The sequence below is a fragment of the Rasamsonia byssochlamydoides genome, assembly GCF_041956645.1.
Source record: "Rasamsonia byssochlamydoides strain NRRL 3658 unplaced genomic scaffold VTN77scaffold_45, whole genome shotgun sequence".
Taxonomy (NCBI): Eukaryota; Fungi; Ascomycota; class Eurotiomycetes; order Eurotiales; family Trichocomaceae; genus Rasamsonia; species Rasamsonia byssochlamydoides.
Window position 1 is genome coordinate 44979 of NW_027192428.1, and position 22193 is coordinate 67171.

Consider the following 22193-nt stretch of genomic DNA (forward strand, 5'->3'; position numbering starts at 1 on the left):
ATCGACAAAAATGGCCCGCTTCCCCAACAGAATCTACTACTACCTCTTCGCCGTTCTGGTCGTCCTGGCCGTCTGTGCGAATGCCCTGCCAGCCCAGGACCCTACTTCGGCCATGATGGGCAAGAACATGGACGACAGCGTCGCCGGTGTCAAGGGTCTGGGCGCTGTGTTCCCGGAGAAGAAGCAGCAGCATGCAGGTGGTGCTTCGAATGACATGCCTGATGACATGGATGATGGTTTTATGGTGCGTCTTGCACAAGCCCCTGTCGCCCTTGATTGATAGCATTGGATGGAAAGCATTGTGCATTGTCATGTTTACTCTCTACGAGATTATATTCTGAAGAGAGGAAAAGAAGGATAAACCTCCATCCCCTGAGCAATTGCCGTTATTTATCAATCACATTCACACACCTAGATAAATTATATACTGACAGCATCGATACCAGGACGCCGCCGAACCTACTCCAGCCCAAGTTCAACTCTCCACTCACCCTACCCCCGGCGTGGTCCCCACTCCCGTGGCCAGCAACCCCAAGTCCACGCCCACGCCCGTCAAGCAGGACGACAACGGGTTGAGTAAACTCCCGCTCATCGGAGGCCTCGTTAAGGGACTGCCTCTGCTGAGTGGTGGTGCTGGTGGTCTGGGAGGACTGTGAGGACAGCAACAAACCAAGGACGAGACGGTGGACTAAAATGAAAAGAAAGTGCTTTTTTTTCTTGCCTTCGTCTGAATACCGACAAGCAATGCAATGCTTTGAAGAAATGTTTGTTTGTTTGTTTGTTGTTCTCGCTTTTCTTTTCTGGTCCAGTCTTCAGACGACTTCAGGGGATGGATGTCCGGATGGATCTGTGGTGTGGAGTAGTGCGTTGAAAAGGAGTATACTCCGTTATTTATTCTTTATTCTTTATCTTACTTGATCGTAGAGGAGATCTAAGATACGTCTATGAATCTATAAAATGCTTTTTCTATTCTTTCTCTCTGTGTCTCTCTCTCTTTTCTTTTCTTTTCTTTCTTTTTTCCGGCTAGAAACTAGAACTTCTGATTGACGGGACCAACCAACGATGGCTATTCTCTAGAAGATCAAATCAAAATCATGAGAATATTCCATCTGTCTCGGATACTTGATAACTGTTTCCTTCACGGGTGAATGAGAGGGTGAGATCGCTTTGACCCTAGAATTCCTACAGTAGCCAAGGCGCTGACACATTGCAGCAGAGCGAAAACTTTTGCATAAGCTCTTTCGGTTTACTGGTTTTGTACAACACGGTCAAGCCCCTCGATCATTCGATTCGAGTCGATTCGAATCTATTATACCCTCTGCTGGGGAGAGCACTGCTCCCTCGCAAGAAAAAAAACAAGCAGGAATTAAAGGGGAAAAAAAAAAGGAAAAGAAGCTCGATATCACAAGGAAAAAAAGTTGACTGAAGAGAAAACAAAACTGGTGGTTATATAGAATATAAAATAAGGGAGTTTTGATGACGATTACGAAGGAAGAAGAGTCTACCGAATGAACCTTCACCTGGGTATCACTGTGAGTGAGTGCAGGACATGTCGGTAACCTTCTTCCTTCCTCTCTTGGTACAGTACAGTACAGTGCAATACAAACGAAGATCACACACATCCACCATCACCGCATGCTACGACCACTGGTCTAATAATTAGTGACTGGGACCATCGATCAAGGAGCGCTTTTTCGCTGAGACCATCGAGATTTCACCTGTAAACAAATCAGCAATCAGCAAGAGTCATGGATAGAAGGCCTAAGGATAGACGTACCACCCCATCCTCCGACGGCACCGATACCAGCACCTGCTGGAAAGGCTGCTGCGCCACAGAGACAAGAGCAGGAGCAGACTCCTCCATCGCTGGTCGTGCCGCTGCCCTGCACCACGCTCGCGCCGCTCGAGCTGCCGTAGCTGCTCGATGACATGGCCGCCGAGCTGGCAGCAGGTGCAGCAGCAGCAGCGCTGGAAGCAGATCCGGCAGCACTAGAGCTAGAACTCGAGCTGGCCGTGCCATTCTGCGCAATGGCAGCCGCTTTGAAAGCAGCTTGCGTCTTGGTCGCCGTCGGGTTGATGCTGAACACCATGCCCTTACCGCAGTGGCCCGTCTGGCGACAGTACATCCAGATAGGCTGGGTGGTGTTCACTTGGAAGAGCATCATCGGCGGCGGGTTGAGGCTGTTGTTCGGGTTCGGCATGAAGCCTGAGTCAACACCGCCCTCCAGTTTTTTGCACGGGGTGTCGAACGACGACTGCGTGGCGGTGTGGTTCGCAGACATGAAGTTGAACTGGACCATGTCGCCTACGTTGGCAGTGATGGTGTCGGGCGTGTAGACGAGGCCTGCCGGGCCGCCAACAGTGACCTATCAGTTGTCAGCTATCCAGTCTTGAAGACGCAACAATAGAGTGCAGTCTGCAGATCCAACTGTTACTTACTTGGTGCACCATACCCGTAGCCATGACGGGCTCATTCCAGTATTTGTTCTGGGCGGAACCGCCTTCATTTGTTGCAATGATGATCACTGAACTTCCATCGGCCTCAGCGACTGTGACAGAGGTCGTGTCGACCTCGATCTGTCGAATTCCTTCAGGTAGACTGGCGGCGTTCGCGGTCAACGAGAAGACGCCCGCAGCGAGTGAGATCAACGTCAAGAGTCTCGCCATCTTTTTTCTTTTCGTCCCAAATAACCAAACCAGAAGCACGATAGGCTCTTAATTTGCACAAATGGAGCCACACGCGAGAGAAGAATTGAAAGTGACACTCCAGGTATCAAAAAGAAGGGAACGTTTTTGCTTGTAGATTTTTTTTTTAATATATTCTCGAGGCCCTGCTCGTGTCTCAAAAAAAAAGATATGAATGTAGACAAAGAGTGAACGTATTATGAAAGAATAAAAAAAGAGAGAGAGGAGAGAGAAACACACCAGGTGCAACCGTGCAACGAAGGGCAGTTAAGGCGGCAGACTCTCGAGCATCTTGGATCTGGGAGGACAACAGCATGAATTTAATTGGCATTGAAATTGGAAGTACCTGGGGTAGATACGAAAAAGGGGGTTTGAAGCTTTGACAGAGGTCCCGGTTTCATCTATCCTGAACAAGCCATCTGAAGCATCCGTGTTTCTTAATTCTGTATAATGGAGTTTCGGAGAAGGGGCTCATTTCCCGTCTGAGGTAAACCTATTTTGATTTCCCTAGACTGTGTTAGCTTAGTACGGAGTATTTCTTCGCATGAGGGATCTGTTGCAGTGGAGAAATTCAAGATTCGCTCAAAAGGGAAGGAGAAGGCTTGTTCTGAACCCACGTTGGTCAAGACAGCAGATGTCGCAGTTGTGTCTCGGGGTCAGGGATCGCCCACACGGACGCCGCACGAGCCACCGATGGCTGCCGCAATGGGAACGGACGTCTCAACTAGCGAACCTGATGGTTTCTTAATAACCTTTTTTTTCTTCTTTTCGCTTTGTAACTTTTCGTGTGATAACTCGAAGCTTATAACCTCCCTATTCTTATATATTTGTCATTAGCAGTCAGAAGACTTGTGGACCTTGTCTGATATATCTGCTCTGTATAAATATTTCCCGATAAGGATCCACTCACATACCGCGTCTAAAACCCTAAAAAAGGACGAACAATCGAGTACTTCATATTTAATAACTTGCATTCAACATGATCCACGAGTAGCATTACTACTAAGTAGTCGTTCTATCTCAGGGTACGATCGTAGAGAAGCCTCGATACGAGAATACATTTGGATCAGATATAGTTTTGTCGCCAAGTTGAGTTAGGATCCAACGTCCCACATATCGATCCGTCCCTGTCAGCCAGGCTGTGCGAGGGTCCCAGCTGCAAAAAATACTAATTCCAAGAGCGCCATTGCATGAAACCTGGGGTCTGTTCGTGACCAAGGGAGGAAATAATGAAGCCTCAGCAGGCGAGCCGCCACGGGACGGGAAACAGCTCTATAGTCTTGGCTGATACGCTTGGCGTTTGCAAATTGATGTCGATACTCGAAGACCAAAACTGTCCAGATTTGGGTCACGACTCACGGATTGCTACAGGGATTGATGTTCTGAGCCGCCCGTCTCTGTCCCTCATAGAGACCTGTGTAGTAACCGGCAAAATACCATGCCATCATCAGATTCTTCAGCCCTTGATCCTGGACTTTTCGTGCCACAGAATTTGTCAGTCATCTTGCTTGTTTCGTCCACAATCTCCAGTACAAGAGTATCTCACCTTCTCCCAGAACAGCATTAGGCATGCTGGCTGCTCCTCCAGGGGCTGCAAAGGGAATAGCACCACTGGCATTAGCGTTGGCAGCCTCCTCCTGTTGAGGCGTTGCGTTTGATGTGGCAGGCTGCGATATTGTTAGTGGCGATGAATTCCAAATAAGAAAAAGAGATGAAGTATCGCATCTGATTTACCTCTGGTTCGTCATCCGCTGGCGTAGTTTGTTGAGCGTTGTCTGCTATCCTGGCAGACTCGTCTTCGACCGCCGTCATCGGAGCTCCGGTTTTGGTTGTTACAGTGTCCATGGGCTTTCCTCCATAGTCTACCTCATTGATATCCCGTCCCGCAAGTTCTGCTTCTTCTGCCTTTCGTAGAACTTCCTCGACATTTTCTCCCCTTGCGTGAATGCTGTGGTAAAGCTTTATACAACCACAGTGGTTAGATCACGTGAGAGTCCAACTGGAATGGAACGCCGTACCTTGTACTCCTCAACAGCTTCATCCCAGGACCTCACAAGTGCCGAGTCATCCCATATCTCCTCGTGTGTCAATTCCTTGGCCTTGTTTTTCTTTCCCATGACACCTATCCGGACTGCAAAGTCGCGGTGATGGCGGAAATGGATGTTGGTGTGGAGACGCGCTGTAGTTAAGGCCGGGGCGGGCTTTAAGCTCGCGGCTTGGCGTGGAGCCTCGCCAAAAAGAAAAATAAAAAAAAATATTCCGCACCACCATCTGCTATCAGCAGGCCTCTATCGTCCAAACACTCACTTCTACCGAGCGTTTGGTTTTGACGATAGAGAAAATGGCGCCAGAGAAAAAGGATAAAAAGCGCAAGGGTAAGCATTGTCATCAATCCCACTGTTTTCTCTTATTGTTACCTGGTCATAACACTTTCTAGCTGCCCCGACCGCAACCACCGCGGTGGCCGACCCTCCAGCGAAAAAGTCGAAGAAGGTTGATGCCACCCCGTCCGCTAAGTCTTCGGAAGAGGCCCCCAAGTCGATTCTGAAGAAGAAGAAGGATACTTCTGAAGAAGTGACCAATGGCACAGCGACTTCCACGAAATCGTTGAAGGTTGACGGCGAACCCGCACGGAAAGTCAAGCCGCGCAAGCGGGCAGCAGATTTCTTAAGCGACGACGAGGATTCTGAACGCGAAATTATAACTTCCGAGAAGCAGAGTGAAACTGAGACTTCGAAGCCTAGCAAGAAGCAGGCGAAGAAATCTGCTGAGGAGCAGAAACCTGCCAAAGTGAAGGAGTCGCAGGACAAGAGCAAGAAGAATGGTGTGAAGGAAAAGCCGAAGAAGCAAGAGGTTGTTTCTGAAGAGTCCGACGATGAGCCCTCTGAAGAGTCGAACGCAGAGTCGGATTCGAACGTCGACGCGGATTCCGATGAAGGCGAAGATGACCGGACGGCCGAGCTCATCAAAGGCTTCGAGGGCAGCGGGGATGAAGACCCCTCTGAGGACGAAGGATTCGATCCGAATCAACCTGTTCCACGCATTCCTGATTCCAAAAAGACAAAACGGAAGATCTTGAAGAAACAAAAGAAGAATGATGAGGACGAGGAACCTGGTACCGTCTACATCGGGTATGCTTGGCTTCCAGGCTGCTTGTCTATTTGCGTCGGCTAGCTAACTTTCTACGTCTAGACGTATCCCGCACGGCTTCTACGAACACCAGATGCGCGCTTACTTCTCTCAATTCGGTGACATCACGCGTCTCCGTCTCTCTCGCAATCGTGTCACCGGCCGTTCGAAGCACTATGCCTTTGTGGAATTCGCCTCGAAATCTGTCGCGAAGATTGTCGCAGAGACCATGAATAACTACCTGCTGTACGGGCACATCCTTAAAGTCAAGTTCGTTCCTCAGGAGCAATTGCACCCGGAGATCTGGAAGGGAGCCAATCGGCGGTTCAAGCGGACGCCTTGGAACCGGATCGAGAAGCACCGTCTTGAGAAGGGCAAGACCCGGGAGAAATGGGCCAAGAGCATCGAGCAGGAGGAAAAGAGGAGGCGTGCCAAGGCAGAAAAGCTGAAGGCGCTGGGATATGAGTTTGAGATGCCCGCGCTGAAGTCCGTTGACGAGGTCCCTGTTCAGGGAAAGGAGACGCCAAAAGCCATTGAAGAGGCTGACTCTGTCCCGAACGGCACCGAAAAGGAGTCTGCCGTGAAGGCCGTTGAGGCTTCATCCACAAAAGATGCGGACAAGCAAGTTGATGACGATGATCAGAAGTCATCGAAGCAGACCAAGAAAGAGAAGAGCAAGGAGAAAAAGGAGAGCAAGGAGAACAAGGAGAACAAGGAGAATAAGGAGAAAAAGGCTGCCTCAGTCGTAAAGACTGCAGATGCGGCAGCTACAACTTCCTCTCCAGCCGGAAAGACCGGTGAGAAGAAGGCCAAAAAAGACAAAAACAAGGTGAAGGCGTAGGCTACTTCCTTATTGACATTGTCGGCAAGCGACTGCGGGAAATTCGAGTACTAGTCTCTCTTCTTCCTTTTTTTTTCTTCTCTTTTTCTACATAGCTGGGATGATTGACTGCGTGTATGTACGTACTGTATACCTCGTGAATACGCATGTCGGGAGTCTGTCTGATCTTTCGATTCTTGTTTCTAATGTAAAAGTACAGTGAGATAATCTCATGATGGGTTTTGTTTTTTTTTTTCCAGTCAATTCCGTTGTTCCATCACATTGAATCCGTAGACCTTCTCCGCCAGCATGCGCAACTTCATCGGCATCATGCTGTCCTTGTAATGCTCCTGGATATCTTCCTTTTCCACCGCGTAGCGCAGAGCGGACCAGCCGTCTCCCATGGCGCGGCGTTCGCAGATGGCTCTCTTCTCTGGGCTCCACCAGCGGGGCAGGATGCTGGATTTCTTGGTATCCTCAGGCTGCTCCTTGCCAATCTGAGCCTCCGCCAGATCGAGAAACTTCCTGAAATCCTGCACAGCAGGACCCAGACTGTCCTCCTCGTCTTGCTTATTCTTAGCGTCAGTCTGAGCGTACCGACCATGACGATGGCCGCGGTACATAAAGTCATCTTCCACCCGTAGACGGTACGCATCAATCAGCAGATCCATGGCCTCTTCCTCCGACGGCAGGCTGTCGAGGTAGCAGTTGTTGGCCATGGCGCCGAACGTGCAGTAGCGTTTGTGGCCGCCGGTCTTCCAGTCTGCGCGCTGGCAGGCGCGAGAGCAGTATAGGCTGCTGCGGCAGCGAGAGCACCGTTTGAGCTTTTGGTCAGGGGACGGATTGGATGGTTCGCGCTTTTTGCAACGACGGCAGGTGCGGATTGCGCCTGGACCTGATGGGGGGCCGTTCAACATGGCGAGCATGTCCTTTACGGCGGGAGGAGAATCCATCGATCTTTCTTTCCTTGTTGTGGTGATTTCAAATGACTTTTGGACAAGNNAAGAAGGCGGGTAAGATGATTTGAGATGCGTATATAGTTTTGACTTTATCTATGAGCCAGGATATTTAATGGAGGGGTTGTAAGGAATCTAGAAAAGACCAGCAGACGAGATCGAGCAACAAGGGAATCGTTGGCGGTGAATGAACCTGGACAGCGCTGAAATGGACAGGAGAGTCTCAGGCCCCCAAAGACGTATGCGTGTACGCGTGTGTAATTGTCACGAGTCGACTGGAAAACGTGTATGACGGTAACAAGCCAGGAGGAGTTGGAGCTGCATGCAGGAGAAGAAAAGAAACCAGACAAAGAAAAGCATGGGATCTGCAAGGCATTTATTTAAGTATAGTAGTGGTATCTGTTACGTTATTCTATTCTTCTCTCTCTCTCTCCACAATTCCATCTACGTAGGAAACAATCCTAATAATACCGGTGATTGGCACGCGACACTGACTGGGACAGTGGGCAGACTGGATGGACTGGTGGAAAGCCGCCTGTCCCGCAAAACCCACCTGGTCACCAGATCGGATATTATCCTATGGAAGAAAAGAGATAAAAAAAAAAACGAGAAAAAGATCCATTTCCTAAAAGGAAGAAAATCTGGGGTAAATACTCCTAGTGGCAGTCTAAAACTGGAGAAATCCTCGGCTAGTTTAGAACTTCAGCCTAACTACCTAGGTAATACCTACCAACCACTAGTACTAACCCTGCATGATGTCTGTGCGCTTTGGAAACATGTCACTGTCTCAATGATGGATTCATTTTTCTTCATCGATAGCAACATAGTGACTTTTATCTAGGGATGCCGTGTCAGTCAGTCAGTCAGCCAGCCAGACAGCCTCGGCTGTAATATGGAGTACAGCCAGCCTGATCGGCGACGGTTCCAACCAAGTTGCCATTAATCAGGGGGATAACTAAGACCACTAACAGGGGTGGCTCAGACTGAAGATCAATTGGGAAATCTGTCACGTGCGGGTCTTTATTCAACAGAATGTACTCCGTACTGCACATAGTCCTTGCACATTGTAAATATCTGCATACGGTTTTCCATCTCCACATTCAATAAGTCCTTTAGACATAGTGATGAGATTATCCCTTAGTCTATTAGAAGGTAATGTTGATGTCTAGGCGGGGAGTTTGCGATCTGGTTATGAAGCTAGCATCTACCTACCCAAGAGAATAAAGGCGATGGTAATCCGCCAAATATGGGAGTGTTGCAGATTCGGCCAAAAAGAGGTGCCATGACACCAGCTTCTTGGAGAATCTGAACTAGGTAGCCCGCCAACAGGGAGACCTTTTTGGAATAAAAGGAGCTCCGCTTGTCGTTCTTGCAGGCGTTAAACCCATTCTATGCATGTCTCTGGTTGCTATTGTACGAAAATCGTCAAGGTCGAGATGGAACGTATCGTTTGGGTTTCTGCCCTGCAGGACGGTATTACCAAAGAGCTGTCCGCGAGTAAGTGGGATATTTTGTGGTGCGGCTGCAGGGACAGGGAAGATTACCTATCGCTATCAGTTAGCGAGTCTATAGCGTAAGGCAGGTTAGATAGTACCCGAGAATGGAGGAGATTGGAGTCCCATTCGCGTTCCTGTTATAGACTTCGATAGAACCTCCAACTTGTCCACCGCTAATCTTCGATCATTTGAAAACAACCTGGACCGTCGGGGCCCCTCCCGTAAGCCACAAGTCTTTGTCGGCGCAGAGTCTCGGGTGAGTTTCGAACCATCCCGCCTCGATGTAGAAACCCGCATCACTGGCCCAGCCACAGACCTGTTCCAAGTAGGACAGCTCACTGGATACTTACTTATGGCGTTAAAAGAGCTGTCTTTTTGACTCCTAGAGGAGGACATCTGCAGAAGCAGCGACGTAGAGCATGCCTCCAGTGGATATAATATCGATTCCTGGCTAAACAATCTATATAGAGGATTGTAACAGATTCCAATTGAATACCTAGTAACAATCAATAAGAATTCAGCAAATTAATCATATTTTCCTTAGAAACCCTCTGCTTTCGAAAATCTTTACACTAATAAATTCATATACAATAAGTCCATAGCAGCGGCTGCCTTTGAGCCACTGGCCTCCAGTCTTTATAATGATGCCACGGCAGTACGTAATACAGCCAGCCTGATGAGAGACAACGACACATGGGCCTGGTAGGTTCCAACCAAGTTGCCATCATTATCACTACTTAACTTTAAGTACAGAGTACTGTAATTGGAAGGTGATAACCAACTAACAGGGGTGGTTTAGACCGAAGATCAATTGGGAAATCTGTCACGTGAGATCTTTACTCAGGGAAAAAATTCTGGGGTCAAATCTTAGATATATTCTTCTTATCCATGCGAAATACATTCAGAGTGTCATGACAATTTCTTTTCTATTGGAATAAAAAAATGCAAAAATAAGATTTTCAACTGTTATCGTCTTTCCCAACAAGTTTCCATTGCAAACATTGCAAACCAAACCAAAACCAAGGATCACATGGATATCCAGGATGCATGCAATGCACTATTTGCATAGTTTGCACAAACAGTTAGTTTAGCTAAACTCGCCACGTGACTTCCCGCTCTCGCCATAACCAAAAAAAAATTCAAATCAAGCCTTATTTTTTCTTCTCTTTTTTTTTTCCTTCCTCAACTCCTCGCTCAAAGAATCGCATTCAAAGCTCACGCACAGAGGTACTCTCCAGCAGTAACCCTACTGGAGGAGAAGCCTCTTATCATTTGATTTGTCAAGCTTTGGGAGAAAGTCCCCGGACATCCTGCCCAAATCCCTCAAGGGTTTGGCTCTCGTTAGGCAATGCGGAAACGCGCCGCCATAGAAGCAGTTAGATAGCGGCTGACGCCCCTGTTCCTTCCCCTGTCCTTGACTGTGCCCGACGCTAGGACTTGTTTTTCTGGGTTCTGGTGGAAACAATGGTGGTTTGGTCGAGGGTCTGGGGAGAAGGGTTTTTCCATTGGGGTTGCTTTTCGTCGTGGTTGGATAGTCATGCGATTGCCTGCCTTCTTCCTCTCTGAGGTCGAGGAGCAGGTAACTCAATGGGGCTCATTCTTGAGGCGAGGAGTTCATCTTTACTCTCATTTTTTTTTCCCCCGAGTCTGTAGCTTATAGCAAAGCGGTGATTGATGCTAGGCTGGGATGAAAACTTTCTCTCTGCCTGCATCTCACAGAAGCCCTGTCGTAGGGGCCGGACTCTCTATATCATATTTTTTTTTCTATATTATATAGATATATCGGTCGATCTGATGTTCGTGTGATGATATAACAATCATAGAGTCAAGCACAGAGATCCCTGCCACCATGCAGGGGTCCTTGAAGACAAGATTGTCAATTATATCTGACGAACATAAGATCAAGATCAGACGACGTTTACTGAATTTGTAGGCATGAAGGCTACATGGATGTTTTATCATCAGTCTTCATGGCATGACGGAATGAATTAAAGTTATAATATTCATCTCTCCCCGTTTCCCCTTGCGCCTTCTATTACCTATAACTCCTTCTTGGATGTCGCTTCAGGTTTCTGGCCTGACGAGATAGGCTGCGCTTTCCGCGCTTGTGCCTTTCCCATCATAGACGCCACGCCCTCGCCCGTAAGAGTTATCACCGTCGCACACGCAGTGCTCCAGACTTGGATGCTGACGGTGCCGAGAGGCGCCCGTGGGAAAGACAGCACCCATTCCACCGAGTAGGGCACCCAGCCGGGCGGCAGTTCAAACATGGGAGTTTTGGCGTAGTAAAACTGGAGGAACAGCTTGAAGCCATTCGTGCTCAGCCAACGGGCCGTCTTCACCGTCCAGTCGAAGGAAGTCTTCTTGGCGAGGAGGGCTTTGTCTGTTGATATCCAAGCAGGCAGAGTCAGTCTAGGAATCTTTCAAGTGACCCAGCCTAGATGGCTAGCAGCCCAGTAGACACGCAACGGATACGAACTCTTCGCCTCATATTCCTCCAAGGCCTTGTCATGTCGCCTCCTAAGTTTGGCCCATTTCGCAAATTCATCCTGTGAGCTGGTGGCGTTCATCTCCCGTTTGAGCTGGACAACCTCGCGCTTCAGCCGGTAGTGTTCTCGGGCGTCTCTCGAGAGGGGAGTCGGCAGTTTCAGGTAGAGGATCCATAGCTGCAGTATCCATAGAAGTCAGCTGGCTGCATAATCAAAGGACTGGAAATTTTCTAGCGCAGAACGGTGGGCTATCCCGGTGACGTTGAAGAGTGTGAGAGCGTACCAGATTGTCGATCGTGCTTGCGCCGATCGTATTGACGAGGTAAATGGCCAGGTGAACCAAGAAAACGAGGACGAGAAGAGAGATCATATTGGAGGCTGGTTCGTTCGCTGCGTGAAAAAAAGCCGACGGTAATGTAAGCAGGTAAGTGGTAGCTCGTCTGGTGAAATTGCGGACAAGTCGCCTGGCCACGTGCAGGCAAACTGGTTGATCGACGAGGCTGGCTGCGGGCTTACAACTCCGGCGGGCGATCTTCGAGCAGCAGCATAAGAAGAGGTAGGTAGGCAGGTACCTGAGGCTGCAAAGCCCAATCGATTCGCGGGAGGTAACCAGCCTCAAGCCTCGTTTTGTTGTTGTTGGGGAGAAGAAGGAAAGAGGGCACAAAAATGACGTCTAGCGCTAGGGACGGACGGACTCGCGGAGTACGGAAGCAAGCTGGAGAAGCGTTGCGGGACGCTCGAGCCACGCGATCTTGCGAACTGTTGAGTTGGTTATCTCAACAGTCAACACTCTACGAAGTATAAACAATCACGTCTATTTTTGTATTGTATTGTTGCAAATGTCCACGCCAGAAGAGCTGTATGAAGAACTGGCTGAGATATTATCCAAGAGGAAAGATGATGAAGTTCTCGAGATCGAAATTCTACTCCCAGGCCTGGACCCCCTCTTGCATGATGGCAGCTGCATCGGCATCACCAAGAAGGCTCTCGTTCAGGCATTCATAGTTGCCAGACGTATATTCCTTGAGAAGCTTGTCCGTATGAACGAGGAGGATATCCTAAGGACAATACGATATCACAACAGTGATGATGACGATGTAGTTCCAGCAACGGAACAGGGAGACGACTACTCCATCGCTACGGAGATCATCCTCCTTTTCGACTGCGAACATCTGACAGCATGCAACTGGAGGAAACGGCGGTTAAACGCTCTGATTAAACGCAGTGCTGTCTTCTCTGAGTCAACGAGGGGTTTCTCTAGCGACCCTGATGATGACCACCGTCTTCTCAAGCTGCTGGAAAGAGAACGCAGTCTCATGACGACATACCTCTGCTCTCCTTTACACAGGCACACCAAGTCGCCGACCATGTGGCAGCATCGGCTGTGGGTGATGACGCAGCTGTTGAAATTCAAATTCCGTCGAGATGAGCAGCAGATTGGGAGGGCAGCAGCCGGTGTATCATCAGAAGAGGATGTGCAGAGCCTCGTATTGGCTGAACTGGCCGTAGTGTTGCGGGCAGGTGAACAGCATCCCAAAAACTACTACGCTTTTAGCTACATGCGACAGCTTCACTCTGCTGCCTCTCGCTTCGTTACCGGCGTCACTGAAGCTGCTGTCAGGGAGGGCGAGAATTCGATAGAATTATCTCTATTCTCCCGATTAGCAGAATCCATGGTCGACCGGACTTTGACCTGGTGCCTGGCCCATCCACGAGACATATCTGGATGGACATTTCTGTTCTATTTACTTGACGCTATTGGCCCTGTTGATGACAATGAAAGGGATCTTCTTCTTCAACGAAAGAAGACCGTAGTAGACAAAGTCATCCATTTCGCGGTGAAGATTGCTGCCTGGGAAGGCGAGAGTCTTTGGACGTTCGCGGACTTGATGGTCAGGAGATTTGGACCGGCAATATTGCCATCGTTCTTTTCTTCGTGTCGTTTGGACGACGAAATGAACACGAATAGTAGTTTGATTGATAGCAATGGAGAAACAAAAGCAGGCGGAGGACGCCGTGTCAATGATACCATAGTGCTGCCAGATCTGCGATGGAAGAAGTTGATGGAAAAAGCGAGAGGATTGCGAGCAGCTGGTGTACATGTAGATAACATAGAGAGTGGACAGACAGGCTCTTCTCTCGACCTTGAATGAGAAACGTCATTATACAATTTAAATATTGCAGTAATCATCCTTATATAGGTTCTGAAAGATTGCAGGTAGGGTGTTCCGCCTAATAATAGGCATCTGCAGACAGGCAGGCAGACAAAGCACCAGACAAAGCAGACAGGCATGTCCACCCACCTACGAAATTCTTTCATCCAGCTGAATTTCTTCTCCAATCTACTCCGTATTCAAATTCCATCCAAACTCTCAGGTTCTACGTGGAGATGCACAAGTCATTTGTTTCCTCTGAATCATACCACTCATCGAGTGGAGAGCGAGGCATAGAAAGATTTTTATTTTCTTTCAAGATAAATATGGTCGTATCTCATGTGTATATATGGCAGAAAATTCCTTCAAATTCACAAAGGGGAAAAATCAAAAAGAACGCTGCAAAACACCTATTGACGCCTCGCTAATCCAAAGCAAGCAAAAATCCAACCTTCAAACCTCCACCTCTTTTCCGACCTGGATCTCGAGTGAAGGCAAATTTCCCGAATAGTATATATATCTTCGAATTCGCCTCGGAGACCATGCTCAACGCCTAATCGACCTCGGCTCGATTCGCGCTGGGGACCGTGTGAAGGTCGAGGGTGTGATCGGAGGATCCCGACAGGTACGGGTAGTGATGTCTCACATCGGACAAAAGCGCAACACGGGACGAAAGCATGGGCGGTCGAATATGCTGTCCAAGACGAAATCGAAGGAGTTGCCAGTGTCATTTCTTCTTCGCCGCCGCGGCCGCCGCCGCTTCTGCAGCCTTGCGCTCATCCGCTGTTCAAATGAGAAATGTCAGAACGACTTCTTCTCAGCCGAAAATACCGCCTCTCAAACGACTATGCCAGTCACAGTATCTCTCATGCCACATTCGCTATGAATCCACCTCAAGGAACTGGTCGTATCGGTTATAAGCAGAGGACCGCCGTACCTCTCCGTTGTTTCTCTTGCATGATGGCTGCCTGTTGCTCCCTCAAGCGCTGATATTCAGTCCCGGACATGGTGTTCTTGGGACCCTATTCCATACGCTATGCATGTCAGCCACTGAAGGGATCATATTCGAAGGTCAGAAGCGCAGTGCTGGTTCCCGTTGTGTAACTCCTCAAAAGGAAAGTCCAGACAATGGATAGGGGGAAAGACACAGCGCGTAAAAGAGAATATTGAACTCACCACTCCCTTCTCGTGTTGTCTCTTCTGGGCCCTCTTACGATCGTGTTCCCTCTGGTTTCCGCGAGTCATCTTGTCCTAAACGCACGAACAGGATATGTAAATACAGATATATTATATAGAGAGGTATTAAGTAGGGGGGAAAGCAGCAAAAGAAAATGATGGTTAGAAAATGAGAATTTTATCGAAGTGTGTTTTGCCGCAAGCCTTCCTTGATCTACCGCATTCTACGGAGTAGGCTGATCGCTGGTGCCGCCAATACTCTCTGGTCATTCCAATCGGCTGCCCCACGCAAGTGTCCCAAGGTTCCTTCCACCACCAGATACTGCTTCCTTCCCGACGTTCATCCGTCCGAACAGGCTTCCTCTCCCAAACACCATGCATCCAAGGTTGTCGCTGCTTCTTTGGTGTCCGGATGCTCGGGACCCGGTCTTTTTGTCCGGAGTCGCACAACCTCCGCCATCAGTTCAACTGCTTCCGCGTGCTGACCCATGCGCTTTCGAGTCCATGCGAGGTTGCTCAGGCTGACCAACCTCGATGGATCTTCCGGTTCTAGTATATGTTTCTCCTGCTCAACGACCTCAACCTCCAGCTCTTCCGCCTTGTCCAAGAGATCTTGACTTGAGTAGAGGATGGCCAGGTTTGCCTTGGTAGTCAAGGTATCTGGGTGAGACGCCCCAGTTGCTCCATTCTGACTTCCAGCACCTGAAGAGTCAGGCTCTCTGCTTCCTTCCATCTGCCCAAGTCCCTATAGATGCTGGCCAGTTTTCCTTTTGCGTCCAGAGTCGAGGGATGATTCCGTCCAAACTGTTTCTCGCTTCCCTTGACGACTTGCAACGCGAGCTTTTCGGCGTCTTCATACCGACCGCAGCCAGAATATATCCTTGCCAGCAAATCCATACTGGTCAAAGTGTCTGGATGTTCGATCCCGAGCTTCTCTTGTCTTAACTTGCATACGTGAAGACTGAGCTCTTCCGCCTTGACCCATCGCTCTTGGTCGGTGTAGATTGATGCCAGGACGGTCATGGCCGTCAACGTATCCAAGTGACTCGGGCCCAGTTTATTCTTCCTCTTCTCCAAGACATCTGTTGCCAGAGTCTCCGCTTCGTCCAAACGACCCAGGTACATGTACGTTTTCGCCAGGGCAGAGATACTCGTCAAGGTATCAAGGTGCTCCGGGCCTAACAGCTTTTTCCTCAATTCAACGACCTGTCTGTCCAGCTCTTCGGCTTCTGCCCAGCGACCTTGCTCTTCGTATGTCGACGCCAGATATGACATGCATTCCACAGTCTCCATATGTTCCAAGCCTACTTCCTTTTTCTTGGCTTCCAAGACTAGTATATCCAGTTCTTCTGCCTCTTTGTATCTGCCCTGTGACCACATATAGTAAGCAATGCCGGCCTGGAGATGTATTCTGTTTCTCAAGCTCTGTCCTTCAGCATCTTGTGTGAATTCTAGCACAGATTGGGCGTGAGGGAGATAAGCGGCACATATCTTCCAGTTCTCGAACTCAGCATCAGGAAACAGCGCATCCACCTTTTTCAAGGCCTTATGGGCATACTCCTGGTCTCGTCCCTCCAGCGCCAGCCACTTCCGGATCACCAATTGAACCAAGCGATGGAGACTATACGTCCCTGGGGTCTGACCTTCTGTGATCAATGAAAATGCTTTGAGAACCCCCAGAGCCTTTGTGAGATCCAGAAGGCGGTCTTGCTTTCGCTGAACGAATACTTTGGGGATTTCCTGTCGGTCTAGGAAAGCCATTAGAGAGAGTATCTCAATAGCCCGTGGGTGTTTTTCTTTGATCTGGTTGATAGACAGCATCATCGTGGTCGCAACTGCATTTGGAACCTGGGAATCTCTCCCTAAGGTCTGAAAGGCCTCACACAGCAGGTCCATCTGTGTCTCTTCTCCATCCTTTAGCAACGCGAGATATTCGCTGATACTTATCATGTTCTGCTGCATGAAAGCTGCCGCTTGCACCAACGCTAACGGGAGATGATCAAGGAGGTTCGCAAGCTCACTGATTTCGGGTTCGCTGTCATGAGAGGAGTCGTTTGTAAGCTTCGACTTGATAAGGTCCGTGGATTCCAGTTCAGTCATAGGTTTGACTTCGATGAGGTCTCGAGGGCGTCCACCGTTGAACGCGACAGCCGCAGCTCTATTCCTGGTTGTGATGAGGATCGAACCTTGTGAGCACTCAGGCAGGTACTCTGAGATACACCAAGTTGGTTCAGAATCCCTTCCTTGATAGGAGGTATTGCTCGGTGAAAAGAGCGACACGTCATCAGCATTGTCGATGATTAACAGCCAGGTCTGAGACTCGTTCTCAAGCCAGGCTTTGACAAGAGACAGTACATCTGCATCTTCGTCATCTACGCCCGGAATGTTGCATTCACAGGCGATTTTGCGGAAACCTTCGTAGATGCGATCCGGGCTGCTGGCGTGAATCCAAAATACAGAGACTTCGGGACGACTTTCTCGTAAAAGATAAGCGAATTGAATGGCGATGTGAGACTTCCTGAAGGATCGGTTAGCTGGAGGCACCAAAACGGAAGGAGGAGCAACAACGACCCTACACCTCCCAGGCCAAAGAGTGCAACACGCGTGTGAGCTTTCCCGATCAACTTCAAATAATCCTTCAGCTGGTGCAGGACCTCGTTTCGCCCTACGAAGCCTGGATTCCGCGAATATGGTATCATGACTGAATTTGCATCCACATCAGCCTTACATATTAAAAATCTTCAAGAATGTCGAGGTCTTACAAGCGCTGCTTTCTGCCTCTACTGGCGAATCTGCCGTCTTCAACATCGCGCCATTTGCTTCCAACAACTGCTCTGCAAATGCTTTCGTGGCAGAGTTCGCCAGGCGGACTATGTTTTGCGACACTTGTTTGTAGTTGTCGTCCAACGGACTCGCGAATTTGCAAATATTCTTATGATCAGCGTCCAAAGCGATCTGCGTTTCTCGCGAGTCAGGCAGGTTCAGAGTCGCGGATGTCTTGTCCACCACCTGTCCGGCTAATGATATTAGAGTCTTGTGCACTGATCAAGAAAAAGGTCATACTAACCAAACCCAGGCCTTTGAAAGACCTTGTTTCGTAGAAGCTCAGGAACTGATACGACTCCACAAGCTGCTGAAAATTCGAGAAGAGTTCGTTTGCATACAATTCATTTTGCTTCAAGGCCGTCATGAATGTGTTACTTGGATTTCTGAGAACAGTCCTCGTGATCTTTGCGATAATAGCTCCAAACCCAGCAAAGCCACTCCCACGATGGGGAGTCCCAAAGAATGCAATTCCATAGGTGGCGGCACAGATGGAGATGTATTTCTCTCCAAGTTTAGCCTGCACGAGAGCCTGGATGATGTCAGCATCTATTGACACGAATATAAAAGGCAGTGACGAGAATCCACCTCCTTCACCACTATGCCACCGAGACTGTGAGCGATGAATAACAAGGGTCTGACTTCGACACCCTGTGAATTCACTATATCAGCATAAGCGAGGCTAGCGTACATTCCTGCATTTATACCTGTCTTTCGATCCATAACCTGTTGAGAAGGTTGATCGCTTGCTCCCGAACCCCTGCTGCGGAGGTTTGAAAGCCAACGTTGGAATTATAACCAAACAGCAGGATTCTTGCTCGCGGCAACTGCTCTGGTAGAAAATCCCTCAGCCATAGCTTGTTGCCCGACTTCCACGTTTCTTCGGCGTGGAACTCTTTATCCTTGGGGTTTAGACCGTGAACAGCTACGATGCTGGATTTAATCAGTCAGTAGAATTTCTGGTTTCTCTATCCGGTATCTCCTCACTCAATATTTGCATCTTCACATGGTACGAGTGTCTTTAAGAAATTTCTCGAGACGTTATCAGAGACCATTATCGCCTGGAACTCAGGAGTAGTAAGGGATATGGCGAGGAATATGAGTAGGGGACCCGCCTGGAAAGGAGATAATAAAACTATATGAGAAATATGGCGATGAAGATGGCGAGAAATATGGGCAGGGATCCCCCCTGGAATGTAGATTAAAAATCTTATGAGAAATATGACGATGAATATGGCAAGGAATATGCGTAGGGAACCCGCCTGGAAAGTATATTCCACCGCGACTCATATGGACTGTCCTCGACAAAGGCATCCATGGATATGCGCCCACCCTACCTACCCAATTGCATCAGTTGCATGGGATTAGTACCCAACAGTAGACGCGCAATAGACGCCTGCAGTCAGCCTTGGGCAGGTCGCCTCAGAGATGAAGTTTCGTGTGGAATAGGTGCTAAAAGTCGTTGCAAAAGCACTCTAAGCTTTTATAATAGTAATAATTATTTTTTAAGGCAAGGTAATTATGAGAATGGCTCAAGAGGCCTCAAATGACACTTGGCCTTGAGAAGCTCAAACGGTGCTGATGGTCTCTTGACCTTGTCAATGCTACTTGTCTCATAAGGCTGGCTCATGAAGATGTTGCACCAAACGTGACGCATGAAGTGAAGCTGGAATCAGTAGATCGACAGAAGCACTGCCACTATTTGGGTCTCTGCAATGGTAACTATATTTAGAATGCTTAACCATGAACAAGAGAGGGATTTGCCTAGGATGGAACTCCTGGCGGTTAGGGAGCGATGGTGGCCAGTGGCATTGCCGCCCAGGCACCAACACTCGTCTCACCACCTCTGTCCATCTTGCACTCTCAGCCACTCCATCGCCTTCAAACTGGCTATTCTAAGATCCGATCTCCCATGTGAGGCTACTTGCTTTCTTGAAACATGGTAGTCTGTTTTCTTGTTGACCTAGAAAACAATAGCGGATTGCTATGAATGCCCTAATGGATCGATCTATGCCAGCCAGTGAAAGGCCACAGCGCATTCACTTCGCGACCCAAGCAGAAACGCGCCAATTGATGGCCTCGGCGGATCGACAGCACAAATACCCATTGTTCGAGAAATGAATGGCCTCTATTGTTCGATTTTGAATACCTCTTTGTTTCATGAGCCTCTTCGATAAGAATGGACTAATCTGCAGCGCTTTTGGATGTATACCATTCACTGTCGAGTGATTCAGGCCACCTGATTCCACAGGTGACAAGACCAGGATTTTTTTTTACTCCGTACAGCCTTGCATGTCATACAGTCATACCTGATTCACTCCTTCATCATTGATGCCTTATTATTTCTTTCTCTTATTCCTGGACAATCATCCGGTTATCATCATCCTTTGCTTCCCCTTCTTCAACGCACTGTTCTTGCTGGTCAGACCGTGTCTCTTTCCTTTCTTTCTCTTCTGTCAAAGAACTGATCAACGAGTTGATCAATGAATTTCTCATAGAAACAAATCACTCTCTTCCACCTGGCTCTACGCTGTTTCGTGACCATTTTTCTTTTCTGGATACCACTTTCGCTGCTGCTACTAGAACGTCTTTTCAGTCATCTCTACTATTATGGGCCTCTTCAAAGGTTCCCTGGCTGGTCCAGGATATGTGATTCTCAACATCATCCGAGTCCTTAACATTGTCGCCTTGCTGGACATTATTGCCGCGAGTGTGGTGATGCTTCTCAAGATCTCTCTTGTTAACAGCTTTTTCTTTTTCGAGGCTGTCACCCACGCCGTGACTGCCATTGTGAGCAGTAAGCAGACGCTTTTATCCTCAGAGATGCCGAGGGCCAACTGACAATGATAATTAGTTATCATCATCATCTCCGAACTGCCCATCCTCCGTGGCTACTTCGATCGAAATTGGCCGCTCTTCGGTCAGGAGTCCGGCTTTGTGACTCTTGCTTTAGCGATGATCATACTGGGCGTGTCAGTGCTTGGCGATCTCAATAACAAAGCTACCAGCCAGAAGGACATGGGGCTGGCATTCTGGAGAATCGTTGCTTCTGCTGGAATTCTGGCGATGGTCATGGGCGTTGTCAACTTTGTTGTAGTGCGTCACTCTGCTGCCCTTGATGAGAGAACTGTACTGACGATTGTTTTCAGAGCTTCATTTTTAGGGACCGGGAACGCGGTGTCACTGCACGCCAGGTCCGTACATACGGAGCCGTTGCCTCTAAAGTCGTTGAACGCAAGACCAGCCAGAGGTCGTTTCAGCTCAGCTTGAATCGACAGGACACTCTTCCCACGTACACTCCGAGTCCGAGACCCATGTCCTTGCGCAACGCGAGACGGTTTCCATTGAAGGTCTCACCTCCGACCAGCGACCGCCACGAATCCTTCCCTAAGAATAGCAGTGAACCTGGCCTGGCGATTCCGGACCTGGCTCACCATCCTGCCATGATGTATGCAGAAAACGTTTAATCGGAGTCACTGATAGAACTTGGGTCATGTGGCTGGGGTTTGTTTCATTACTTTGGACGAGGATGACTTTCGTTTGCTGAAAGCTACTTACAATCGCTCATAATTGTACATACATACCTAATCTTCGGCTCAGCTTGAGTGTTGGCATTCCACTTGTATCAATATGGGCGGTGTTATCTAAAGGATATCCGTCAAGCAATCGTTGGAACGGGAATTGGAAAGCTTGTCATTTTGAATAATATGAACTATGATTGTTTTAGCTTTCAACGTGCCTGTTTAGAATATGTAACAGATGGATTCTCAATTTGTTCTGTTGTTGGCGATTGTATGGTTGTGCACACGTGCCAGGGTCCAGATTGGCTCCGCCGAGTGCCATCTTAGTCACCTCTCCATATTTAGCTAGCATTCACTCAGTTGGCCAACATTATCATAACTGACAAGGGAGATGACCTCAGTCTCTTCTTCAGCCCTTACCTAGGTCAGATCGACTGGGATGCCCGACGGCATCTCTATCTGTGTTTCAGGAAGATGTTACATCTTACTTCTTTATTGTCATTTGGAAAGTACGTCTGTCTCCTTCCCCTGCTTTTGAAAGCAAGCTATGCAGGCAGCGCTTGGTCAAAGAAAGCTACTAACAGAATCCTTTCTATAGCATCAAATCGCTCTTGATTTTCTTCGCGCCCATCCTCATCCCTCGAGCAATCAACTATTATCGCAGTCTCCGTGTCTCGCTTGCGCACCGCCCTCCTGCTCGTCCGCTCCCTCCGCAGGCGACTCGCGCCCTGAATGTCCTGTTCGGTGCGATCGTACTTTTTCTCCTTCTGAGTCTGCCGTTTAATCCGCATGCTCCGGCACCGAATATCTTTACGCAAACGGGCTCACGTATCAATACCCCGACGGAGGTCATCTTTGCTCGCTTGGCACGATATCGACGGGATAATGTCCTGACGGAGTACGATACACTGCTGCGGTCGAAGCTGACGTCGCAGGCAGCCAGGA

The 22193-nt window shown here is 48.7% G+C and overlaps 13 protein-coding genes across 13 annotated transcripts; 5 read left to right on the plus strand and 8 right to left on the minus strand.

Annotated features, from left to right (window-relative positions):
* Nucleotides 1-10: 10 nt before the first annotated feature.
* Nucleotides 11-656, plus strand: VTN77DRAFT_6020 (uncharacterized protein; the record flags this gene model as incomplete). Its single annotated transcript, XM_069422253.1, has 2 exons — nt 11-244; nt 447-656. 2 exons carry the CDS (start codon nt 11-13, stop codon nt 654-656), a joined length of 444 nt encoding a protein of 147 aa, XP_069276422.1.
* A 1003-nt stretch (nt 657-1659) lies between these two features.
* VTN77DRAFT_6021 (uncharacterized protein) lies at nt 1660-2667 on the minus strand (the record flags this gene model as incomplete). Its single annotated transcript, XM_069422254.1, has 3 exons — nt 1660-1718; nt 1778-2366; nt 2440-2667. The coding sequence occupies 3 exons, from the start codon at nt 2665-2667 to the stop codon at nt 1660-1662; spliced, it is 876 nt and encodes a 291-aa protein (XP_069276423.1).
* Nucleotides 2668-4040: 1373 nt separating this feature from the next.
* VTN77DRAFT_6022 (uncharacterized protein) lies at nt 4041-4802 on the minus strand (the record flags this gene model as incomplete). Its single annotated transcript, XM_069422255.1, has 4 exons — nt 4041-4159; nt 4232-4352; nt 4420-4644; nt 4704-4802. The coding sequence occupies 4 exons, from the start codon at nt 4800-4802 to the stop codon at nt 4041-4043; spliced, it is 564 nt and encodes a 187-aa protein (XP_069276424.1).
* A 224-nt stretch (nt 4803-5026) lies between these two features.
* On the plus strand, nt 5027-6655 carry VTN77DRAFT_6023 (uncharacterized protein; the record flags this gene model as incomplete). The annotated part of the gene is made up of 3 exons (XM_069422256.1): nt 5027-5060; nt 5123-5816; nt 5878-6655. 3 exons carry the CDS (start codon nt 5027-5029, stop codon nt 6653-6655), a joined length of 1506 nt encoding a protein of 501 aa, XP_069276425.1.
* A 239-nt stretch (nt 6656-6894) lies between these two features.
* VTN77DRAFT_6024 (uncharacterized protein) lies at nt 6895-7587 on the minus strand (the record flags this gene model as incomplete). The annotated part of the gene is made up of 1 exon (XM_069422257.1): nt 6895-7587. One exon carries the CDS (start codon nt 7585-7587, stop codon nt 6895-6897), a length of 693 nt encoding a protein of 230 aa, XP_069276426.1.
* Nucleotides 7588-7912: 325 nt separating this feature from the next.
* On the plus strand, nt 7913-8431 carry VTN77DRAFT_6025 (uncharacterized protein; the record flags this gene model as incomplete). Its single annotated transcript, XM_069422258.1, has 1 exon — nt 7913-8431. The coding sequence occupies one exon, from the start codon at nt 7913-7915 to the stop codon at nt 8429-8431; it is 519 nt and encodes a 172-aa protein (XP_069276427.1).
* Nucleotides 8432-9066: 635 nt separating this feature from the next.
* On the minus strand, nt 9067-9383 carry VTN77DRAFT_6026 (uncharacterized protein; the record flags this gene model as incomplete). The annotated part of the gene is made up of 2 exons (XM_069422259.1): nt 9067-9134; nt 9185-9383. 2 exons carry the CDS (start codon nt 9381-9383, stop codon nt 9067-9069), a joined length of 267 nt encoding a protein of 88 aa, XP_069276428.1.
* A 1742-nt stretch (nt 9384-11125) lies between these two features.
* VTN77DRAFT_6027 (uncharacterized protein) lies at nt 11126-11945 on the minus strand (the record flags this gene model as incomplete). Its single annotated transcript, XM_069422260.1, has 3 exons — nt 11126-11469; nt 11566-11752; nt 11859-11945. 3 exons carry the CDS (start codon nt 11943-11945, stop codon nt 11126-11128), a joined length of 618 nt encoding a protein of 205 aa, XP_069276429.1.
* A 469-nt stretch (nt 11946-12414) lies between these two features.
* On the plus strand, nt 12415-13728 carry VTN77DRAFT_6028 (uncharacterized protein; the record flags this gene model as incomplete). Its single annotated transcript, XM_069422261.1, has 1 exon — nt 12415-13728. The coding sequence occupies one exon, from the start codon at nt 12415-12417 to the stop codon at nt 13726-13728; it is 1314 nt and encodes a 437-aa protein (XP_069276430.1).
* A 727-nt stretch (nt 13729-14455) lies between these two features.
* On the minus strand, nt 14456-14973 carry VTN77DRAFT_6029 (uncharacterized protein; the record flags this gene model as incomplete). Its single annotated transcript, XM_069422262.1, has 3 exons — nt 14456-14511; nt 14666-14750; nt 14905-14973. The coding sequence occupies 3 exons, from the start codon at nt 14971-14973 to the stop codon at nt 14456-14458; spliced, it is 210 nt and encodes a 69-aa protein (XP_069276431.1).
* A 582-nt stretch (nt 14974-15555) lies between these two features.
* Nucleotides 15556-17603, minus strand: VTN77DRAFT_6030 (uncharacterized protein; the record flags this gene model as incomplete). The annotated part of the gene is made up of 2 exons (XM_069422264.1): nt 15556-17422; nt 17476-17603. The coding sequence occupies 2 exons, from the start codon at nt 17601-17603 to the stop codon at nt 15556-15558; spliced, it is 1995 nt and encodes a 664-aa protein (XP_069276432.1).
* Nucleotides 17604-18428: 825 nt separating this feature from the next.
* On the minus strand, nt 18429-18782 carry VTN77DRAFT_6031 (uncharacterized protein; the record flags this gene model as incomplete). The annotated part of the gene is made up of 2 exons (XM_069422265.1): nt 18429-18660; nt 18715-18782. 2 exons carry the CDS (start codon nt 18780-18782, stop codon nt 18429-18431), a joined length of 300 nt encoding a protein of 99 aa, XP_069276433.1.
* Nucleotides 18783-20337: 1555 nt separating this feature from the next.
* On the plus strand, nt 20338-21194 carry VTN77DRAFT_6032 (uncharacterized protein; the record flags this gene model as incomplete). The annotated part of the gene is made up of 3 exons (XM_069422266.1): nt 20338-20524; nt 20582-20823; nt 20877-21194. The coding sequence occupies 3 exons, from the start codon at nt 20338-20340 to the stop codon at nt 21192-21194; spliced, it is 747 nt and encodes a 248-aa protein (XP_069276434.1).
* Nucleotides 21195-22193: the final 999 nt, after the last annotated feature.